This window comes from Macrobrachium rosenbergii, chromosome 42 (assembly GCF_040412425.1).
Source record: "Macrobrachium rosenbergii isolate ZJJX-2024 chromosome 42, ASM4041242v1, whole genome shotgun sequence".
Classification (NCBI taxonomy): Eukaryota; Metazoa; Arthropoda; class Malacostraca; order Decapoda; family Palaemonidae; genus Macrobrachium; species Macrobrachium rosenbergii.
The window spans coordinates 32685949-32705144 of record NC_089782.1 but is presented as its reverse complement, the minus strand read 5'-3'; the positions used below and the strand labels follow the sequence as shown (position 1 = coordinate 32705144).

Here is a 19196-nt window from a genome sequence, read left to right as displayed (position 1 = left end):
CTTCAGACAATAAGTACACACCACCGATGCCCTTCGGACAATAAGTACTACCACCAATGCCCTTCGGACAATAAGTACTACCACCAATGCCCTTCGGACAAGTATTCACCACCGATGCCCTTCAGACAAGTACGCACCACCAATGCCCTTCGGACAACAAGTATGCACCACCAGTGCCCTTTGGACAACAAGTACGCACCACCGGTGCCCTTCAGACAACAAGTACGCACCACCGGTGCCCTTCGGACAACAAGTACACACCACCAGTGCCCTTCGGACAAGTACACACCACCAACGCTCTTCGGACAAGTATACACAAGTATGGACCACCAATGCCCTTCAGACAAGTACACACCACCAATGCCCATCAGACAAGAAGTACTACCACTAATGCCCTTCAGACAAGTACACACCACCGATGCCCTTCAGACAACAAGTACACACCACCAATGCCCTTCGGACAACAACTCTACGTACCTGGGTTACCTTGAGATGTAAACAAGGAAAGGATATATTTTGCAAGCTTAAATATCGACTAGATCAGTAGCTAAAGTTCCAAGCGAATTGCTGTACGGTATGAGCGCTCGCCATCTGTTAAGCTTGCTCGTTACAGTACTTGTGTTACATCAGCCACATTTATTAACCTACTAACTTGATCAAGATTTCCTTTTGAATACTGTTCAAAACCTTTGTTTACTTTGGCATGTAACAAGTTTGTAGTGCATAAGTTCACACAAAATTTAGGCAGACAAATGTTGCAAATCACATTTTTTCAGTGACTGAAGAAGAGAGAAGCATATTGAAACTCTTCCCTAACATTTTCGAGGTTAGGGATTTTGGAGGTTTTATCTTAGAAGATGAAGAACAAGGGCAGCAATTAGTATAAAATCTTAATTACAATTGTATATGATTAACTCTGTATAATAATCTTTGAAGTTTTTATTTTAACTTCCAGAAAAATTTACTTAACTACTAAATTATTTTTGAAAAGACTTTCCTTACATAAAATTAATGGCTTTGTGATGTCCGATAAAAAATAATTTCAGTGGCAAAATTCAGTCATTTATATTTTCAACACAGGAGAGTGATTCAGGATCTTTGTAATCCCTTGTCAAACTTAAGAAGAAAAAGACATCCATTAAAATTTCCTCAATTTATTTTATTAATGTTAGGACCATGTATAAAAAATTTTGCTCTGGAATGAGTACTCATGTAGAACAAACAAACGTTTGACGAAACGGCATTGTATCGACTACCAAAATATCAATATAAAATCTTAATTAAATACAAGGACATTCTTATTGATTAAGCTGTTATGCAAAACCTAAGATTGGATACCGGTACTATTTTATAATTTCCAGCTAAGGCACTAAAATTTCTTTTAGAAACGTCTAAAGCAGCTCCTAGTCTACTCTGGGTAATATGGAGGTTAACCCTAACCAGTACGCTACTTTAAATTTAAATAATAAGGTCTTTAGCACAGGACTGAAACTACTGTATCATACTGGAAACGAGATACTAATGTATTCATGAAAAGCAAAGGGGTCAAGTATATGTAAGTGAATAGCTCGGCAAAACGTACGAGAGACAAACTCAAATTTCAAGTGTCAAACTGAAGAGGAGATTTGGCACCCCAAAAAAATTCTGAAGCTCAACAAGCTACAATAAATTATCTTACACATTATTAGGTTACGGGACATTTAAAATATATATTATATATATTAGCTAAGTACGGCTGTAGTAATGCATCTGTAGTTCAAAAGTACAAAATGTAAGGACACGCCCAATACCCATACAAACTGATATGCATTCATTACGGAATCATAAATCTGAAAGTGGGAAGGAACAGCTCAAAGCTTCTTGATGTCGTATTTGGTGAAACGGTAAAATATCACGAAGGGGGAATTCAAGTTAAAAATATTTTGCTCGACAAGATATTTTCACACAAAAAAATGCAAATCATGCTGCCACTCTAAAGAGTAAAAAACCAAATTTATGACAGTTTATGACGAATAGGATTCTCTTTTCTGTGACCGAAGGCAAATCGGGGTCAGGTCTCAGACGACTTCCCAGCAGCGTCACCAGGTGATCACTGGTCTTCCAGGTCCTTAGCACCGTGCTTCAAGATGCGAGTGAACTCGACGTAATCAAACATGGTGTTCTTTATGGGAGCTTCTCGGTACATTTCGTCAACCTGGAAACATGAATATCATCAGTTTCACGCTTATTTAGATAACAAAAAAAGTATCCATCAGATATTCTAAAATCCCAGCCCGAGAAGAACCCTAAAAGAGTTCAGAGGTCTGGTTAAACAAATCATTTATAACTAACTAAAGATATTCTAAAAATCAGTTGAAATTTAGACAATTTTACAGGCACTATACCCCAAAATTCCTTCACCTATCAAAAATAGGGTTACCTTAAAAATACACATACTTACATAGCCCTACAGGTCATGAAATGAGCTTGGCGGCAAAAGTTCCACTAAAAACACTAATAGCTATCAAATAGGCATTTCCAAGATATAAACTTGGCATTCGCCATTACTAATTCAACTACAAAGTTCCTCTACAGCAAATACATTTACACTTACTACTGTATGAACATTGCTTTTTCATCAGAGTTAGTCACTGCTTTGCCCGTGAGAATAATTGACAACAAACTCTACAACCTGTTGTCAGGAAAGCTTGTCAAAACTAAATAACAACTTGCTACCCACTTCAAACCTTTGTTCTCGTCGTCATACATTTTCTTTGTTGCAATGTAAAGGGAAGTTTGCATCATCCTCGCTCTGCTAAATGTAAAACGTGAAAAAATTCCTGTGGGGTCTATTTTTATAAGTGAAGACTAGTTATATATGAATGTCTTTCTCTATCAGCATGCTTTTGTCATACCTTATAGGTAAAAACTACAACACATATTTAAAGCAAGTGTTTCGTGTGTGCAATACATTGAGCAAACCACTAAAATACTGTCTTTTGGATGACGACTCGCCCTACATCTGAACAGTTTTAAACAAAACTTTGAGACCTGACAAAGCATAAAATTCAAACTGAATTTCGAAGAATTTCCTTGTCAGTAAATAGTTTGATAAGGATGACTGTCTCACATATCAAGTCTACAACATGCCTTGACAGGCAATGTAGGCAGTGCTCGAAGTTCTTTGAAGTGCAGTACCCCTTTGGCTCAACTTTACATTGAATTCTGCATTTTAATTTTCACCTGTTCCTTTTGGTCTCTTCTAACCTAGCTGTCTAACTTCTTTAACAATGTTGTGCTTTTCAAGTTGCTTTATTCTACCTTTAAGGATTATGACAAGGCACAACAAAAGCTCAATTGTACGATGGGGAATTAAGTGTTTTTATGAAAACTCAGTTTGGTGTAGTGTACTGCTCCCTTCCATTACTCCAAACCTTACTTTGCCCTAATTTCAACCTTTCTAAGTACTTATCCTCCAGATAAGCCTTACAAGCCTGCAAGTGTGACTCAAAGTGGTTTCCCTCAACTAATTTACAATGCAAGTAACAACATCACACCAAGTATATGCCTCTATCCACTACAACTCCTAACGAAAACATCAGCAAACCTTTCAATGACAAATTTCATTATATACACCATAGCCTCATCACTGCCAAACTTTAAATATGAAATGTTACCTACACTCCAGTCCTGTTGGAAATACCTCAAATACAATTCTAAAGTGAGATCTCCCTTTAGTTACTGAAATGCAAATAGCTCTCCATATCATAGTACAGCTGACAGCATTGTTATTTAAATACTGTAACAGTAAAAAGGTCGGACCTTATGCTGTTGGCTTTAATTAGCACATCTAGAAGGGTCCCAACGTTTTATTTCTGAGGTACAAACATTCCTGTAGCAAAATCCCCTACATCTGTACCTCCCTACATTGGTCTCAGGTAGTAAGGCTCTAAAGTGATAGGGGTTTATAATAGGTGATAGGGGTTTATAATAGGGAGCTTTTTTGCCCCACGAGGAAGACAAAAAACAGTGGGTCTTCGATTTGGGCTAAACTCCTATCCTACGGGATGCCTTGCCATGTGGAACAACACTATGAAATTCAGGCGAATGGCCAGGTGCTGGGACCTATGAAATCATTCAGCGCTGAAAGGGAAACAGAGTAAAGAACGTTTGGAACATGTAACAGGAGGAAGACCTAGCAGTTGCACTATGCAACAACTGTTAGGAGAGGGTGGAAAGTATGATGAAAGAGAAATAACCGCATGAGGTACACTGACAGCATTAACCCCCCACAGGATCACTTGCAATACGATCTTCCTATGAACGTTAGCATTCTTGGGATCAATAACGGCTGTCGTATATTTATACTGGACAGTTGATTGCTTCAAAGGTTAGAGTTTCATAACGAAAGACAATGTAACTTAGCAATTAATGATCACAGTATGCTGAACTAACAGCAAAACTAATGCATCCCTAGAGTGTATCAATTTAACATACAACTCTAAACTTGAAGATGCAGTGCAGTATAAAAGTAAACATTCCTTCACACCTGAGAGAGAGAGAGAGAGAGAGAGAGAGAGAGAGAGAGAGAGAGAGAGAGAGAGAGAGAGAGAGAGAGAGAGAGAGAGAGAGCTTGCCCATAAACCTTAAACAATTTTTCTCCACACAAATCATGTCAAACTTTCATGGGTTTACAATTCTCAGACCTGATCCTTCTCTTAGTAAATCCTCATAACTAAGCCATTATTTCAAGTCTTGACAAAGTGAAATTGTGTAACAATAGAACTACAAAATGAAAAATGTACTTACAAATTACACTTTTCTCCACAACCATTGACCATAAACAGCCTTATTTTGTGCAAGTGTTTCCCAGCTATTGAAAGATGAACGACACCACTGCTCATAAACACACGCGCCATACATACTGTGCGCAGATTAAAAGATCTTTTTAAATATCAAAGAAACAAACTTACTTCTTCGTCAGTGAAGCGATCACCCATTGATACCAACAATTCTCTCAGCAACTCCTCATTAATGAAGCCTTGGTTATTCTCGTCGAAACATCCAAAGGCATTTCTGATAACATCCTCTGGATCAGTGCCCTGTTGAATAACAAACCATATTAAGCAAAACTCAAGCGTAAATAAAAAGGGCTTCAACTGCAATATTTTTATTTCTTTAGCCATCTAAAATTATTAGTATCCTGTAGTGTATTAATACCAAAAAACTCCTAACCAACTAAATAAATACAAAGTTTTATTTCCTACATCATGTAAATATACAGGAGTTGGCATTTTTAAACACTATTTGTACTGGTATTTTGAATACAATACTTGTACTGGTGTTTTTAACACAATACTTGTACTGGTATTTTTAATACAATACTTTTACTGGTATTTTGAATACAATACTTTTAATGGTATTTTGAATACAATACTTGTACTGGCATTTTGCAAACTAAGCAAAACTCTTACAGTCAAATACCTATAATGTAGGGGAAAGCGGTTAAAAATCTCATAGATGTGATTAATCACTGACAAACTGACGAAGAGCTGTTCATGAAAGTTTAAAAAGTACGTATGTGTTAACTATTTAGCAATTTGTTCTGAACATACTGACTGTGCAGTTTGTGAGGTTCTGCCATCTATTTGACTGTGTTTGATCTTGCAAAATTTAAAATGCATCTTAAATTGACTTCATTTCCCTCAACAAACTTCATGTTATCAAAGAAGTTACCCTATTTCTCTACCGTTTTCCTCCTTTCCACATAACATATCCATTCCAATGCAGTACGCTTCCTTAACAAGTTAGTGGCCAACTGCATGAATGTGTGCTCATGTTTATTAATATTAAAAATGAGTCAATTCACTGCTAACAATATATGTTTGAGTAAGATAAGGGAGCATTTTTATCACCAAGAAAAACCTGTTAAATACAACTAGAAAACAGTGAAATATAAATCTCCTCTTACTATTCATATTACTAAAGCAAATATACCTTCATACACTCACTCACATTGAAACCTTCTTCCGCCAACATAATGAGTATGTTCTTTTCAAAGATTTTATCAAGTACTCAGTTCCTGAACTGGAAACTAACACTTACCTAACCTGACTAACCTCGAGGTTTTGCTAACACAAGTCCCTTCAATTCTGTTTCCCCGAACACCCTTTATTGACGCTATAACACAGAATTTACTAAAAAATCTCATAAGACTGTGACTATAGTACCGATATAAGATAAGGTGGCTCAAAAACACACATGCACATACACACACACACACAACAACACAAAAATCCAGTTAACATTATCTATGGCAAAATAAATTTACAGTATTAGGATGTGTTCAAAAATGCATATCCTCGTCCCATAAAAGATAGATCACTTACAATGCTTAACATAGGGCAACTCCAAATTCCAATACAATGAAATGCTAAATGCAAGTTTTTGATTGTCAAAAGGGATATGATAAAATACACTTTCACATTTCCATTACAGGATGTAGCTTTCCTATAAGTGATGTAGTCTTCCTATAAGTTGTTCACAGCACAAATGTGACTCCTGAGTATGAACAAAAACGAAGCTACAGGGATTTAAAATAGAAAAACCACCAATGCACTGACAAAATTCTGAATAAGTGCTAGCAACATACTCATTCTGGCATACCAAAAATTTTGTCACAAACTAACCTGAAGACGATCACCAAACAACGTCAGGAACATGGTGAAGTTGATGGGTCCAGGTGCCTCGTTCATCATCCCTTCCAAGTACTCGTCGGTAGGGTTCTTACCTGAAAGCAGCAAGTAGTTTTAAAATGCAGGACAATGTACTAATAAGAAATGAAAGAAAATATAATAAAAATTAAGAGATATATTTGTCAATTCAGAATTTCAATTGCTCAAGCATCGAGTTAATGTGATGTAGGTATTAAAATCAAAAATGTTTATACCAAGAAATCTAGGCCAATGCACTACCTGGTAAGTGTAAATCAAACAATGACTAAACATTATTAAGAATATACTGTATACCATACAGGTAGTCCCTGGGTTACAATGGGCTAAGCTTACGACACTCTTCAAACATATTCATCAAAAATTAATTCCAGGTTTACGATGCCGATCTGACAGAAGAAATATGGTTCCAAAAGGGCAGAGTGGTAAAAATTTGGAAGTTTTTTGATGGGAAACTCAAGAAAAATGCAGTTTACGTCATTTACAAGACACCCAAATTATTAAAACTAAGGTTTTCTTACGATTTTTGACAATATTTCGGGTTAAAACAATTTTCAGCTATGAAGCAGCATCAGAAAGGAACCCCCTTCGTAAACTGGGGACTGGCTGTACTATACTTCATTCAAAACAATTCAAACATGTTCTTATCAATAAAACGAGATGTATCATGTCCCTAAAACATCTCCTAAATGAAAATTAGTGCTGAAAGCGAAAACTTTCTTCCCTTTCAAAACTAATGCATTTGCTTGGTTGCCTATTACAGTATACCAACTATACGATCACCAAAATATTCTGCAACCACAAGCGAAACAATTACAGCACTCGATACTGAAACCTCCAAACGTCCACTGAAGCTAGACTGATTCTACACAGTCTGAAAGAACCAAAATTAAATTTAAACTTGAAGCAATTGTTTAGTACGATCTGTCAAAATATTTTTTCCAGAATTATTCCTGTTATCAGATTTGCATTTACATACAGTAATGGGTTCAAAGAAACCTTAATCAGAATAAATCCATTCTAAGCAAAGACAAAACATTTATCTGAGAGAGAGAGAGAGAGAGAGAGAGAGAGAGAGAGAGAGAGAGAGAGAGAGAGAGAGAGAGAGAGAGAGAGAGAGAGAGAGAAGGGTTTTTTCTTGTAAATTCTGTTCTCTATCGCTTTAATGCAACATGTCCGCTAAGAATTAGAAATTTCTTCATTCGCAGCACAATACTTCACTGGTGTACAGTACAAATTCCATGCACTATATGTTCATTTAAACACTGTAACAACAATAAGAGATGATCATTTCTTAATACATAAAGCCATTTTAATACACTAACCACATGACCTTTTTTCGTTGGTTTCTTCCCTTTGTCACCTGAGGACATTCCAGTCCAACCTTGAATAATAATAATAATAATAATAATTCAACAGCAGATCCTTCACAGGTTTTCACCTTTTGCCAAATAAACAAAGACGCAAACTTTACAGTAAAGCTTACACCAGCTGTCAAGATATCCCAAAGCTAACAGTAGTATCATATAACTTTCTGACTAAACTAAACTGTATTTCAAACTTGCTATTCAGTTAAGAAGGTGTTTAAAAAGGTAACCTGTTAAAAACCATCATCATATACTGTAGCTGATTAGCAATTTGAAGGGGTTACAGCAGTAATAATAATAATAATGATGATGATAATAACACAAGCAGTCCCCCGGTTTACAAAGGGGGTTCCGTTCCAATGCCGCGTCATAAGCTGAAAATCGCTATAACCTGAAATATCGAAAATCGTATGAAAACCTTACTTTAATCCTTCGAGTCTTGAAAACGACATAACATGCATTTTTATGTTTGTTTCTCATAAAAAAACCCTCCAAATTTTTACCACTGCCGTTTTAGAGCCATATTTCTTCCTTCAGATCAGCGTCGTAACCCCGGAACATGCACTGTAACCCGGGAAATCATTTTTGACGAATATATTCGAAGAGCATCATAAGCCGAGCCCGACATTACCCGGGGACTGCCTGTAATAATAATAATAATAATAATAATAATAATAATAATAATAATAATAACGGGCATAAAACTCATACCTAGCGAAGCAAGCATGTCATGCAGATCATCCTTGTCAATGAATCCGTCACGATTCTGATCAATCATGTTGAAGGCTTCCTTGAACTCCTGGATCTGAGCCTGGTCGAACATGGCGAAGACATTGCTGGTGGCGCGCTGGGCACGCTTCTTGACGGTCTTCTTACCGGCCTTACGGGAAGACATGTTTGCTGGAAATAAAAAAGATAATCTCAGAAAACTTCATGCTGTACGACTGTAAACCAAATCTTTTCTGATACAGTGCAGTACACGGAAATCTTACAAAGCCCAAGTACAAACCAAGGTTAATGCTACGATAAAATTAACCCATGCTATACAAAGACAATTCATTCCCGGTGATATTAATGGAAGCCATAGAATCTCTCTGACTACATCACAGTGTACTGTACTGTAGTCTAATATCTCACAATTCTAACATTATACAATAACCATTTTTATGCTCACCCCGCTAAGTTTTAAAACTTTAAAATTTCTTTACCAGAAATTCAGCAAAAGAATACACTGTAGTCTAATATGTCGCAATTCTAACATTATACAATAACCATTTTTATAATTACCCAGCTAAGTTTTAATATGATGTCGCAATTCTAACATTATACAATAACCATTTTTATAATTACCCAGCTAAGTTTTAAAACTTTAAAATTTCTTTACCAGAAATTCAGCCAAAGAATACACTATCTGATAAAAACAAAATCAATTTGAAAGTATTTTTCCTAGGTATAAAAACCACAGCCCCTTATTTAGGAGTATTGTATTACCACCATGAGCTGGCATCAATCGTTGAAACTTGGTAACAAGTGGTAGGTGGATGAGTGGGGTACACCAATTCTCCCCACCTACAATTACTGAGCATTTTTCCCTTAGGCAACAGGCATTAAGTTGGGGGTGGTTTGTATATTAAGAAAATTACAGAGTACTTTTAAAATAAAAATTTATTATTTGTTCCCAAGAAAATACAAGCCATCACCTTTTATGTATGGACACTCCTTGGGTGGGAGTCAGTCTGAAGTGACTGGCAAGTTGAATCTCCACCCAGCAATGCCACTGTTCCAGTCACAAAAGTGAGTAGGGGAGCGATGACCCCCGTAACCTCCGAACAGCCAGGCCCTGTGATGCAAGAGCCACAGGGCCCTGAACCCAAATGACAAGAGTCTGGCTTCTTGTCTGTGTAGAAAAACCTTGGACAACCAACTCAGAAGGCTGCTGAAATCTAGTCAACAGTAATTGATAGGTTCAGAATACTGTACACTTATAGAGGGGAAGTTGCACCTTATAACCAAAGCTGTAAGATAGGATACTCAACATGCATAGCCTACCTGCATCTGGGGGGTGTCAGTCACTCAACCATTCAACCCCAGCCTTATACCCTCCAATTACCTTAGGCAAAATCCGTTTCTGTCCTAAATGAGTTTGGGTGACTGGAAAACCTGTTGAGCAGCCACCACAGGTCCCAAGCAGGTATCCAGGGACTTGTGGCCAACTTCTCTTAGATGGAATGAGGTGAAGGCATCTCCAGACACCTGCCCTCAGGGGTAGACTGGATGCCACCTTTCAAGTGTGTTTTGAGATGAATTTTTCTTTCACTTTTATGATTCATGGCACTCTAGGCCAGGTTAGAGAGAGAGAGAGAGAGAGAGAGAGAGAGAGAGAGAGAGAGAGAGAGAGAGAGAGAGAGAGAGAGAGAGAGAGAGATTAACAGATCGTAAGGTTCTTATGCATCCCTGTATTTTCCTCTATGACTCATGTTTATCTCAGGTTAGATGGCAGGATGGAGGATTTATGAGATGAAAAGTAGTTGCGGCCAAGGTAACGAATCCCAGGATCCTAAGTTATCTTAGGTTAGGGTGCATACCTGCAATTGTGACATCTTAGTCCTTCATGATGCGTTTTGTGATTGATACTGATTATACGCAAGCACCCCCTGCTTTTCCTAAGTCTTTTGCATTTGACACCATTCCCGTTCCTGCCACTCACTCTTTGTGGTTTGACCCCCAACCCCAAACAAAAAAAACATTTCCACTTGCATTACAGCATAATTGTTCTCTACTGGGGGCTGGGGAAATGTAAGAGCAAGCAGTTTGCACCATCAATAATTGTCAGACATGCATAAAACAATCTCAGCAACGATCAGCAACCAGGAAATTTTATGGTTTGTGCATTTCATTAGAAATTCAAGCACCCTGGTATTACCAGCAATGAAGATCAAATTGCAGAAAGCACAAGATAAATCACTTTATTGGCAAAAAACGCTCTACAGCACAATGAAACGACCTTGAGTGCTTTGAAAGTTGGACTTCAGTAATCAAGTTAGTTATGGAGGCTGACTCATCACCACTAGTAACACTTGGCCACTATCACACTACTCAAGATGTATTTTTTACTAATTTTTGGACATGGAAGATGATTTTTCCAGCCAGCAGAGGTTACACCATGAGTACAGAAGACTAAAATTAACAAATGGTGCTACACAAATTAAGCCTGGAACAACTTTGGTTATTACATAAGATTTTTTTTCAATAAGGCTATGCAAACCAGGGGTTATAAGTATTATTCACTACTGATGCTTTTGATACCAGTCTAATACTAAATACAGTAGTATGGAAAAAAATTGTGGCCTAAAAGTCTGAAAATATCAACACACTTAACCACATGAACTCTGTAATACCTAGGCATTTCTGTTGTAGATATTTCAGAGGACATACGGCTTACACAAATATACTTTTATTTGAAAATACTTCTGTGAAGTTAGATAAAATATCGGTAAAAAAAAAAGTCTGGATGCATGATTTTAACTCGAGAAGAAGCAAACAGAGTCAATTTTGTCATTTGTACAATGAAAAATTTTATGAATATTTGTGTATGAGCCAGAGATCGTTCGATTTATTGCTCAACGAACTTAACGAGGGATGAATAAAACTGGAACAAACTTCAGACAACCCATGTCTCCTAATAAAGGTGCTCGGAACTCTGCGGTTTTTAAAGAATGCAGCATCGAGTGAACAGCAGTGATTTGGTGAGGCGTCAAATCACCCAGCTCCTCCAGTGTGGCCACCCATTTATTAAGGTTCATAACTAGCGGCAATTCACCCCACTCACCCTGGGTGTGGCCGTAAAATAGTAAAGGCCTAGTCTACTATATTAGGCTACTAGCATATGCTAGCCTACTTAGGAGCACACTTTCCAGGCAAGGTTAACCTAACCTACTTGAAATTATAAATTACTTTACCATCAAAATTTTAAAAAAATGGCCTACCATACAAGCAAAAATTAGAATGTAGACATAAATACGGCGAAAGGATAATAAAAGATAACAGGTTTGTGTATGCCCTGACCTAGTCACAAGATTAAGATAGTATAATAGGTTAGTATATGGCCCAACCTCGTCAAAAGGATAAATAGGCTACTATAATAGATTGGTATACCTGACCTAGTCAAAAGGACAACGAGAGAAAATGTAACTGGCTAGTATATGACTGACCTAATCTAATCAAAAGTATAAGTAAAAATAATAGGTTAGCAGGCTATACGATCTGACCTAGTCAAAATGATAAATAAAAGATCATAGGCTAGTATAGGACCTGACCTAGTCAAAAGGATAAGAGAAAATGTAACGGGCTAGTACATGACTGACCTAGCTTAAAAAAAGGATTAGAAAATATAATAGGCTAGTAGGCTATATGATCTGACCTAGCCAAAGGATAAGAGATATCACTGACTAGTATATGACCTGACCTAGTCAAAAGGATAAGAGAAAATGTAACGGGCTAGTACATGACTGACCTAGCTTAAAAAAAGGATTAGAAAATATAATAGGCTAGTAGGCTATACGATCTGACCTAGCCAAAGGATAAATAAGAGATATCACTGACTAGTATATGACCTGACCTAGTCAAAAGCGTAAATCAAAGATATGAAAGGCTAGTATATGGCATGACCTAGTCAAAAGCGTAAGCAAAAGATATCAAAGGCTAGTTTATGACCTGACCTAGTCAAAACGATAACGAGAGAGTCAGTTCGTAAACTAACCAATTACATTGTACCTAATTAAACTTCGGACTAGGTCAGGTCGTGAACTATCCTATTATAACCAAATCAAAAATATAATAAGAGATAAAATAAGACAGGTCAGTATAAGACATACCCAGGTCAAGGGGTCGAGTTCTAAGCATGGCTTAGCATTAAGGGGTCTTAGTTAACGGTTAACATAAAAACTATTTAAGTTTTCTTTCACCCCAAGGCTCACCCAGCCGTGCCCTACGGTCAAGTGGCACTCGAGCTCCGCCCACGCCCTCTGGGATGACGACGGCGGTGGCGATGCTGACGATAAGTCGAGGGTGTGGCACGAAAGTAAAAACAAACAAAAGTCACGTCTGTCAAATCAGCCATGACCTCATAGGGGCACCCCGTCTCTCCCCACGATATATGTCCATATATCGGGGGAAATGTGGAGTAATATTATACAAAATGAGACTCAGGTACGAGATGAATTCAAAACTCACCGTTTTTACCACGAGGGAGACCACGGGGGAGCGAAAGACCGACGGAAAATAGGACGCAGAGCGACTGAGACGGGGAGCGGATGTTGACTAAGTGCCTGAGAGAAGGGACGGCCACCGCCACCTATCGGCGGAAAAAGAAAGTTCGTCTCTTTGACTTTCGCTCGTGTTTCTTAATCGTCGCGTTCTTTTCGCCTTTTTCGCGACCTAATTTTAAGATTAAAATGTCGGAAATATATTAATATTGCATCAATTTCGCTCTATTAAATATCTGTAAGTGAAATTCGACCGTTTCTATCCGTTAAAAAGCTCTACCAAAAAGACGATATCAATAAAAAACATCGAAACATTACTAAAAATCTAGGCTGCGCAATTACACCTCATAAGCGTTAGCAGATATCAACATTTCCCAATTATGCTGAAAGCAGGCAAAGATCTGTTGACAGACATGCTAAGAATTCGCCCCTTCTCCTATTAAATGACCGTTTCGTCACGCTGTTTCAGTTGTTTATTTCCAGGGAGCCGTGAAAATAATCCAGACGGCGCGGGGAGGCACTTTCACGTCAGGGGTCGTACCGCAGGTCAGGTACTGTGACCTACAGTGTTGAGGAACGGATGGCCTCGCTTCTAAACTACACCTGTTGAGCTCGACGGCTATAACAAGCCAGGTTAATGGCAGTTGACAGAAATGAAAAAAAAACAGATCGGTACATCCTAGCAAACGCCACGGCGTGGCACTTGATGCCCTAATAAGGGCACACGAGAACATACCGTGAAAGGTTCGGGCCGATGCGATTGGCCACTTGCGCCATGAGTCATTCGATAATTATGTAAGAAGAACGCGGCGCAATCGTAGGTAAGATGAGGCGTTTGTACTCTTTTTTGACTGGCTGTACCCTCTTTTCGTTCGTGCTGGGCATGGGTGAGTGTTTGCGACTGAAAAGGATTGGTTTGTGTCAATTGTAAATATTCGTCACTTTTTTAATGACAGGGTAATACATTTATAGGCCTGTAACTTTCTAATTTTAACTTTATGTTAATGTTCTCTCAGTATGTCCGGAACTTTGTCTGTTAACCGGATTTTAACCGGATTGCGCGAAAACTAACGACGGATTTTCTACTAAATTTATCTTATTGCTTCATTTATGATTGTTGTCAATTTTATGAAAGAAAACGCGAATAATCCTAGTCACAAAGTATTTTGGTAACTATTGGCAAAGTGCTGAATCGACTATTGCTCTCTCTTATTCTTGCATTGATCAGTATATTCGTATGTATGAAATAAGCTGAATTGATAGCAGAAGTGTTCAGAGCCATATTAATTATATAATATATTCTGGCGTATCTATAGGAATATTAAACTGGTAGTTTGTAATGTCAGTAAATTTATTTCATCGCGAAATTTAAACCTGTTTGAGAATTTTAGTTTATCAATTTGTTACTGATGCGATTGCGAGACTTATATTTCATACTGAAATTTACATAGACCTACAAATGTAAATTATACTTAATTTTGTGCCCATTTCTCGTAAATGTATCAATTGGCGGTGCTAGTTTCAGAGCGTAGAACGAGTATTACTCATGGGTAGTAATTAGGTTGTAATCGACGTGCATTAGTTCAATTAAACAATTTTCGCGAAATGCGTCGCGAAAATGATGATTAGCTTTCGTAACGTTCCCTGAACTTGGTACCATTGCGTTGCGTAATTCAAAACTTGGTCTTCGAATGTGTTAAAGTTATTCGAATATATTCAAGGGAGAATACAAAAACAATGATGTGTAGCGTCTTTATAAAGCCAGACTTTGTGAAAACAATTGTTATTCATACAAGCAGAGACAGGCGGGTGCCAAGTGACAAGGAATCCTTAGGCTCCACCTCCGAGTGAAAGTGCCTTGTGCTATCATTTCCCCTCCGTGGTATGACGACAGATTAGAGAAATCATTGCTCGGGGCATTTCCGTTAATTTCTGCAGTCTTTGTTCATGAAAATGACAAATTTTGTGACTTCATTTCTCAGAAGACGGTACCCCTGGCACACAGGTGAACCCTGTTTGCTCATTCTTCTTCTTCTTCTTCTTCTTCTTCTTCTTCTTCTTCTTCTTCTTCTTCTTCTTCTTCTTCTTCTTCTTCTTCTTCTTCTTCTTCTTCTTCTTTGTTCTGGCAGATCGCGTCCTTCATGCTGAGTTGAGTCAGATCTCAGTTTAATCGCATCTCTTTCTCTTACAAACAATGCACGTTTGTATTCAGAATGTAGGACTACATTCATGTACACGTATTCGGAATGTAGGCCTACGTTCACAGTAAAACGGTGTTATTCGGCTTTGATCGGCGTATTTAACCAGTCATGATGCATATTCCGCTCACGTACATTTTCGTCAAAGAAACTGAATATTTATTTGAGTAGCCATGCTTGAACGTCTACCCGAATTCATATCTTTTACTCTTAAACATAACATTCTTTTGCTATAGTCTCAGTCTACTTATGTCTTCATATATCTGTGTATTTATTTACTTCCAAGATGCTTTGCGTATAAAAGAGAGTAAGGAATACAGCTGTTCAGCGGAAAAATCGTGGTCTTAGGACTTTTTTGTTATCAGAATTATAGAAATTGTGTTTATGGTCCCGAGCCTGTCAATCTAATTTTTTAAATTTTTTACAAGATTCCGAGAAAGATATTATTTTGCTGCGGATACGAGCGCTCGCATGCCTTTCTCTATTGTTTTAGTCACTGATTCGTCTCTAAAGAAAACGTTAGCTTCCTATTTTATGTGCGTGAAAGAAAAATTAATGACTCGGAGTATTTGTACAACTATGCTAATTGTACGTAGTGGTTGAAATTTGTAATGTCTGAGCGTCTTTTCTAGCTAAAAGCTAGCAAAAATAGCTATGCCAGAAAGAAAGTGATTATAAGGATGTAAAACAAAGGTACAGTAAAGAAAACAACTTGATAATCATCAGAGACAAACAACCTTGAAAAACATTCAAGTTTTATCGTCGACGAATAACTTTTGAGGAAAGATACCACAACGCAACGACGCCTTTAAGTCTTACATATTAGGAGAAGGACGAACAGGGCCCCGCACTGCGTTTCTCTCATGTCGTCTGTTGCAGAACGCAGAGCGATTTTTGCAAAACGATCTCTGGAGATGCGGGGTATCGATCCCCGTACCTCTCACATGCTAAGCGAGCGCTCTACCATTTGAGCTACATCCCCGGTGTCAGCGAGACGACGAACGTACCGTTTCTGTCCGTCAGTTGTACCATGAAGGTAAACCTGACGTCGGTGTCACATGATTACGGGTTCTATTGTCTGTTTATGAGCGATTCGCCACCGAAGTCTTGCATGGAGTAGTACAATTATGTCGTATGATCAGCGAGACGATGGAACACGGGGATGAACGAGAGGAACACCGGTTTAATCGTTAATAATGGCTATACTTTTCAGTAAGTTTGACGGAAAGATGACGAAAGATGCCGGAAGCTGTCATCATCATGAGTCTAGCGTTTTGCTTTCAAAGTTTACCTTCCGACGTTGAAAAGCGTCAGTGTACAGAACACCCTCTCTCTCTCTCTCTCTCTCTCTCTCTCTCTCTCTCTCTCTCTCTCTCTCTCTCTCTCTCTCTCTCTCTCTCTCTCTGGGGCAAGTTTCTCTTAGACATTTTCCACTGAATGCAATTGCTTTAATGGTATCAGTGAATTTCTTGCAAGAATCTTCATATCGTCGGAGTTTTTGCGTCAGTTTCCGGTGAAAAATACGCAGATTTCTTTCTTACACACACACGCATATATATATATATATATATATATATATATATATATATATATATATATATATATATATATATATATTAATTGTACCATATTCTTGAAGACTCTATCAAGAATATAAACAGCCAACTGATTATAGTTATATGCAAATGAACCGAAAATCTAGGTTAGAGTACTGAAGGATATTTGTGGCTTAATATCTGTGAACATAAGTGTGTGTGTATATGTGTGTGTGTATACAGAGAGAGAGAGAGAGAGAGAGAGAGAGAGAGAGAGAGAGAGAGAGAGAGCACTCGCTCACTCCTAGTAGTGTCAAAGAACAAAGCCAATTGGATGAGCCCTTTGCAACATTGTTCATCCGTCAGCTGGTGGATGTTGCCCTGATATTCGGGAAAATTATCGATCGGTGCAACCGACCGTTTATAGTCGTAGATAGGATCAAGTACACTTAAGCATTCGAGCTGACAGCAAACGGAAAGCAATGTTAGTCTAGAGATATCTCACGACTTTCCTTTTCTGCCGGAATAGCTATAGGCCTACGTTTTGCTTGGGTCTGGGCTAGTTATTAAGGGCGGTTAGGATGAGCGTTCCAGTCTGTAATTTGGCTTCGCTTTGAAATCGTGCATTGCCGTTGGGAAAGAACCGTTGATTCTGTTGCAAGAAATAAAAAGTTATGTAGGGGACGCTCTCTCTCTCTCTCTCTCTCTCTCTCTCTCTCTCTCTCTCTCTCTCTCTCTCGCAGACCTTCTCGCTTTATTTATATTCATCTTTATCGTCATTTCATCCGTTCTGACTTACTGTAAACTATCTACTCGCACACAAGTGTGTATACATATGTGTGTAAATAAAGATTTATATATTCATCACGCTCCACATTTTCGTGATTCAGTTATACATGTGTGTGTGTGTGTGTGTATGTATGTATGTATGTATGTATTTATGTACGTATGGGCGTCTTCAAGCAAAAAACGGACAGAAATAAAGAAAGGACAGCAGCGAAATCCCATAAAAGGCAGCACACACTGTTGTTTTCTACCCAAATCCAGCGAACGACGCTGTTTGGTAAGACTGGGTTTCAGCCGGGCGTCAGATTTCATCACAATGTGCGCCTGCGGACGAAGCCAAGGTTGCTGTTGCATTCAGCCCCATCTGTCAGTCAGCCCTGCGTATAGGAAGGGGCTGAGATGGCGCCCTAGGCTGATTTAATGTCTTAACTTTTGCTTGGACGCTTTTACGGAAGCTTAGAGAAAGCGTCTTTAGTTTTCTGTAGAAGAGAACTGTTGTGCCGGCTTTGTCTGTTCGTCCGCACTTTTTCTGTCCGCACTTTTTTTCTGTCCGTGCTTTTTCTGTCAGCACTTTTTCTGTCCGCACTTTTTTTTTTGTCTGCAATTTTTCTGTCCGCACTTTTTCTGTCCGCCCTCAGATCTTAAAAACTACTGAGTCTAGAGGGTTGCAAATTGGTATGTTGATCATCCACCCTCCTCCGATCGCCAAAATACCAAATTGCAGCCCTCTAGCCTCCTCAGTAGTTTTCATTTTATTTAAGGTCAAAGTTAGCCATAATCGTGCTTCTGGCAACGATATATGTACAGGCCACCACGGGGGCCGTGGTTAAAGTTCCACTGGCCGCTGCTCATATAGCATCATACTGACACCACCGAAAGATAGACCTATTTTCGGTGGCCTTGATTATACCCTGTAGCGGCTGTACGGAAAACTCGATTGCGCCGAAGAAACTTCAGCGCATTTTTCACTTGTTCTCGAATACAGAATTTAGGTCGGAGGTCAAGCAAGCTCTTTGACCTGTGATGAGGGCATCTTATGAGGTCATGAGAATATGATCGGAGGTACAGTAAAAGGAACGAAAGGGGTCGCAGCTAGAGGCCGAAAGGATGCTCTAGAGAACCTTCTAAGTAATGCCTACAGTGCACCACACGAGGTGCACTGACGGCGCTACCCTCCTACGGGAACCACGAATCTTTTGGTATTGCAATCTGTTGTGCATCGGGAAGAGATTTTGTGTAAACACTGTCACCAAGAGCAAACAGTCCTAAATTATTATCATTATTATTATTATATTATTATTATTATTATTATATTAGGACGCAAAATGTGCAAGTA

At 38.5% G+C, this 19196-nt stretch overlaps 1 protein-coding gene and 1 non-coding gene across 3 annotated transcripts; both read right to left on the bottom strand.

Moving 5' to 3' along the window:
* Positions 1-1138: 1138 nt before the first annotated feature.
* sqh (Myosin regulatory light chain sqh) lies at positions 1139-14071 on the bottom strand. Of its 2 annotated transcripts, none has more exons than XM_067086030.1 (5): positions 13310-14071; positions 8789-8977; positions 6669-6769; positions 4953-5081; positions 1139-2194 (listed from the first exon to the last, which is right to left on the bottom strand). In XM_067086030.1, the coding sequence occupies exons 2-5, from the start codon at positions 8970-8972 to the stop codon at positions 2090-2092; spliced, it is 519 nt and encodes a 172-aa protein (XP_066942131.1). In that variant the 5' UTR covers positions 8973-8977; positions 13310-14071; the 3' UTR covers positions 1139-2089. The 2 variants fall into 2 exon arrangements, with proteins under 2 accessions (XP_066942131.1, XP_066942130.1); XM_067086029.1 differs by having other exon boundaries at positions 12952-13398.
* A 2377-nt stretch (positions 14072-16448) lies between these two features.
* Positions 16449-16521, bottom strand: TRNAA-AGC (transfer RNA alanine (anticodon AGC)). Its single transcript has one exon. It is a non-coding gene; the product is annotated as a tRNA-Ala (tRNA).
* Positions 16522-19196: the final 2675 nt, after the last annotated feature.

Coding starts and splice junctions, on each gene's coding strand:
- sqh (XM_067086029.1), bottom strand. CDS start 12,979: ATGCTTAGAACTCGACCCCTTGACCTGG. Junction 8,978..12,951: donor AACTCGACCCCTTGACCTGG/GTATGTCTTATA, acceptor TTTTATTTCCAG/CAAACATGTCTTCCCGTAAG. Junction 2,195..4,952: donor ATCGCTTCACTGACGAAGAA/GTAAGTTTGTTT, acceptor TCATGTTTCCAG/GTTGACGAAATGTACCGAGA.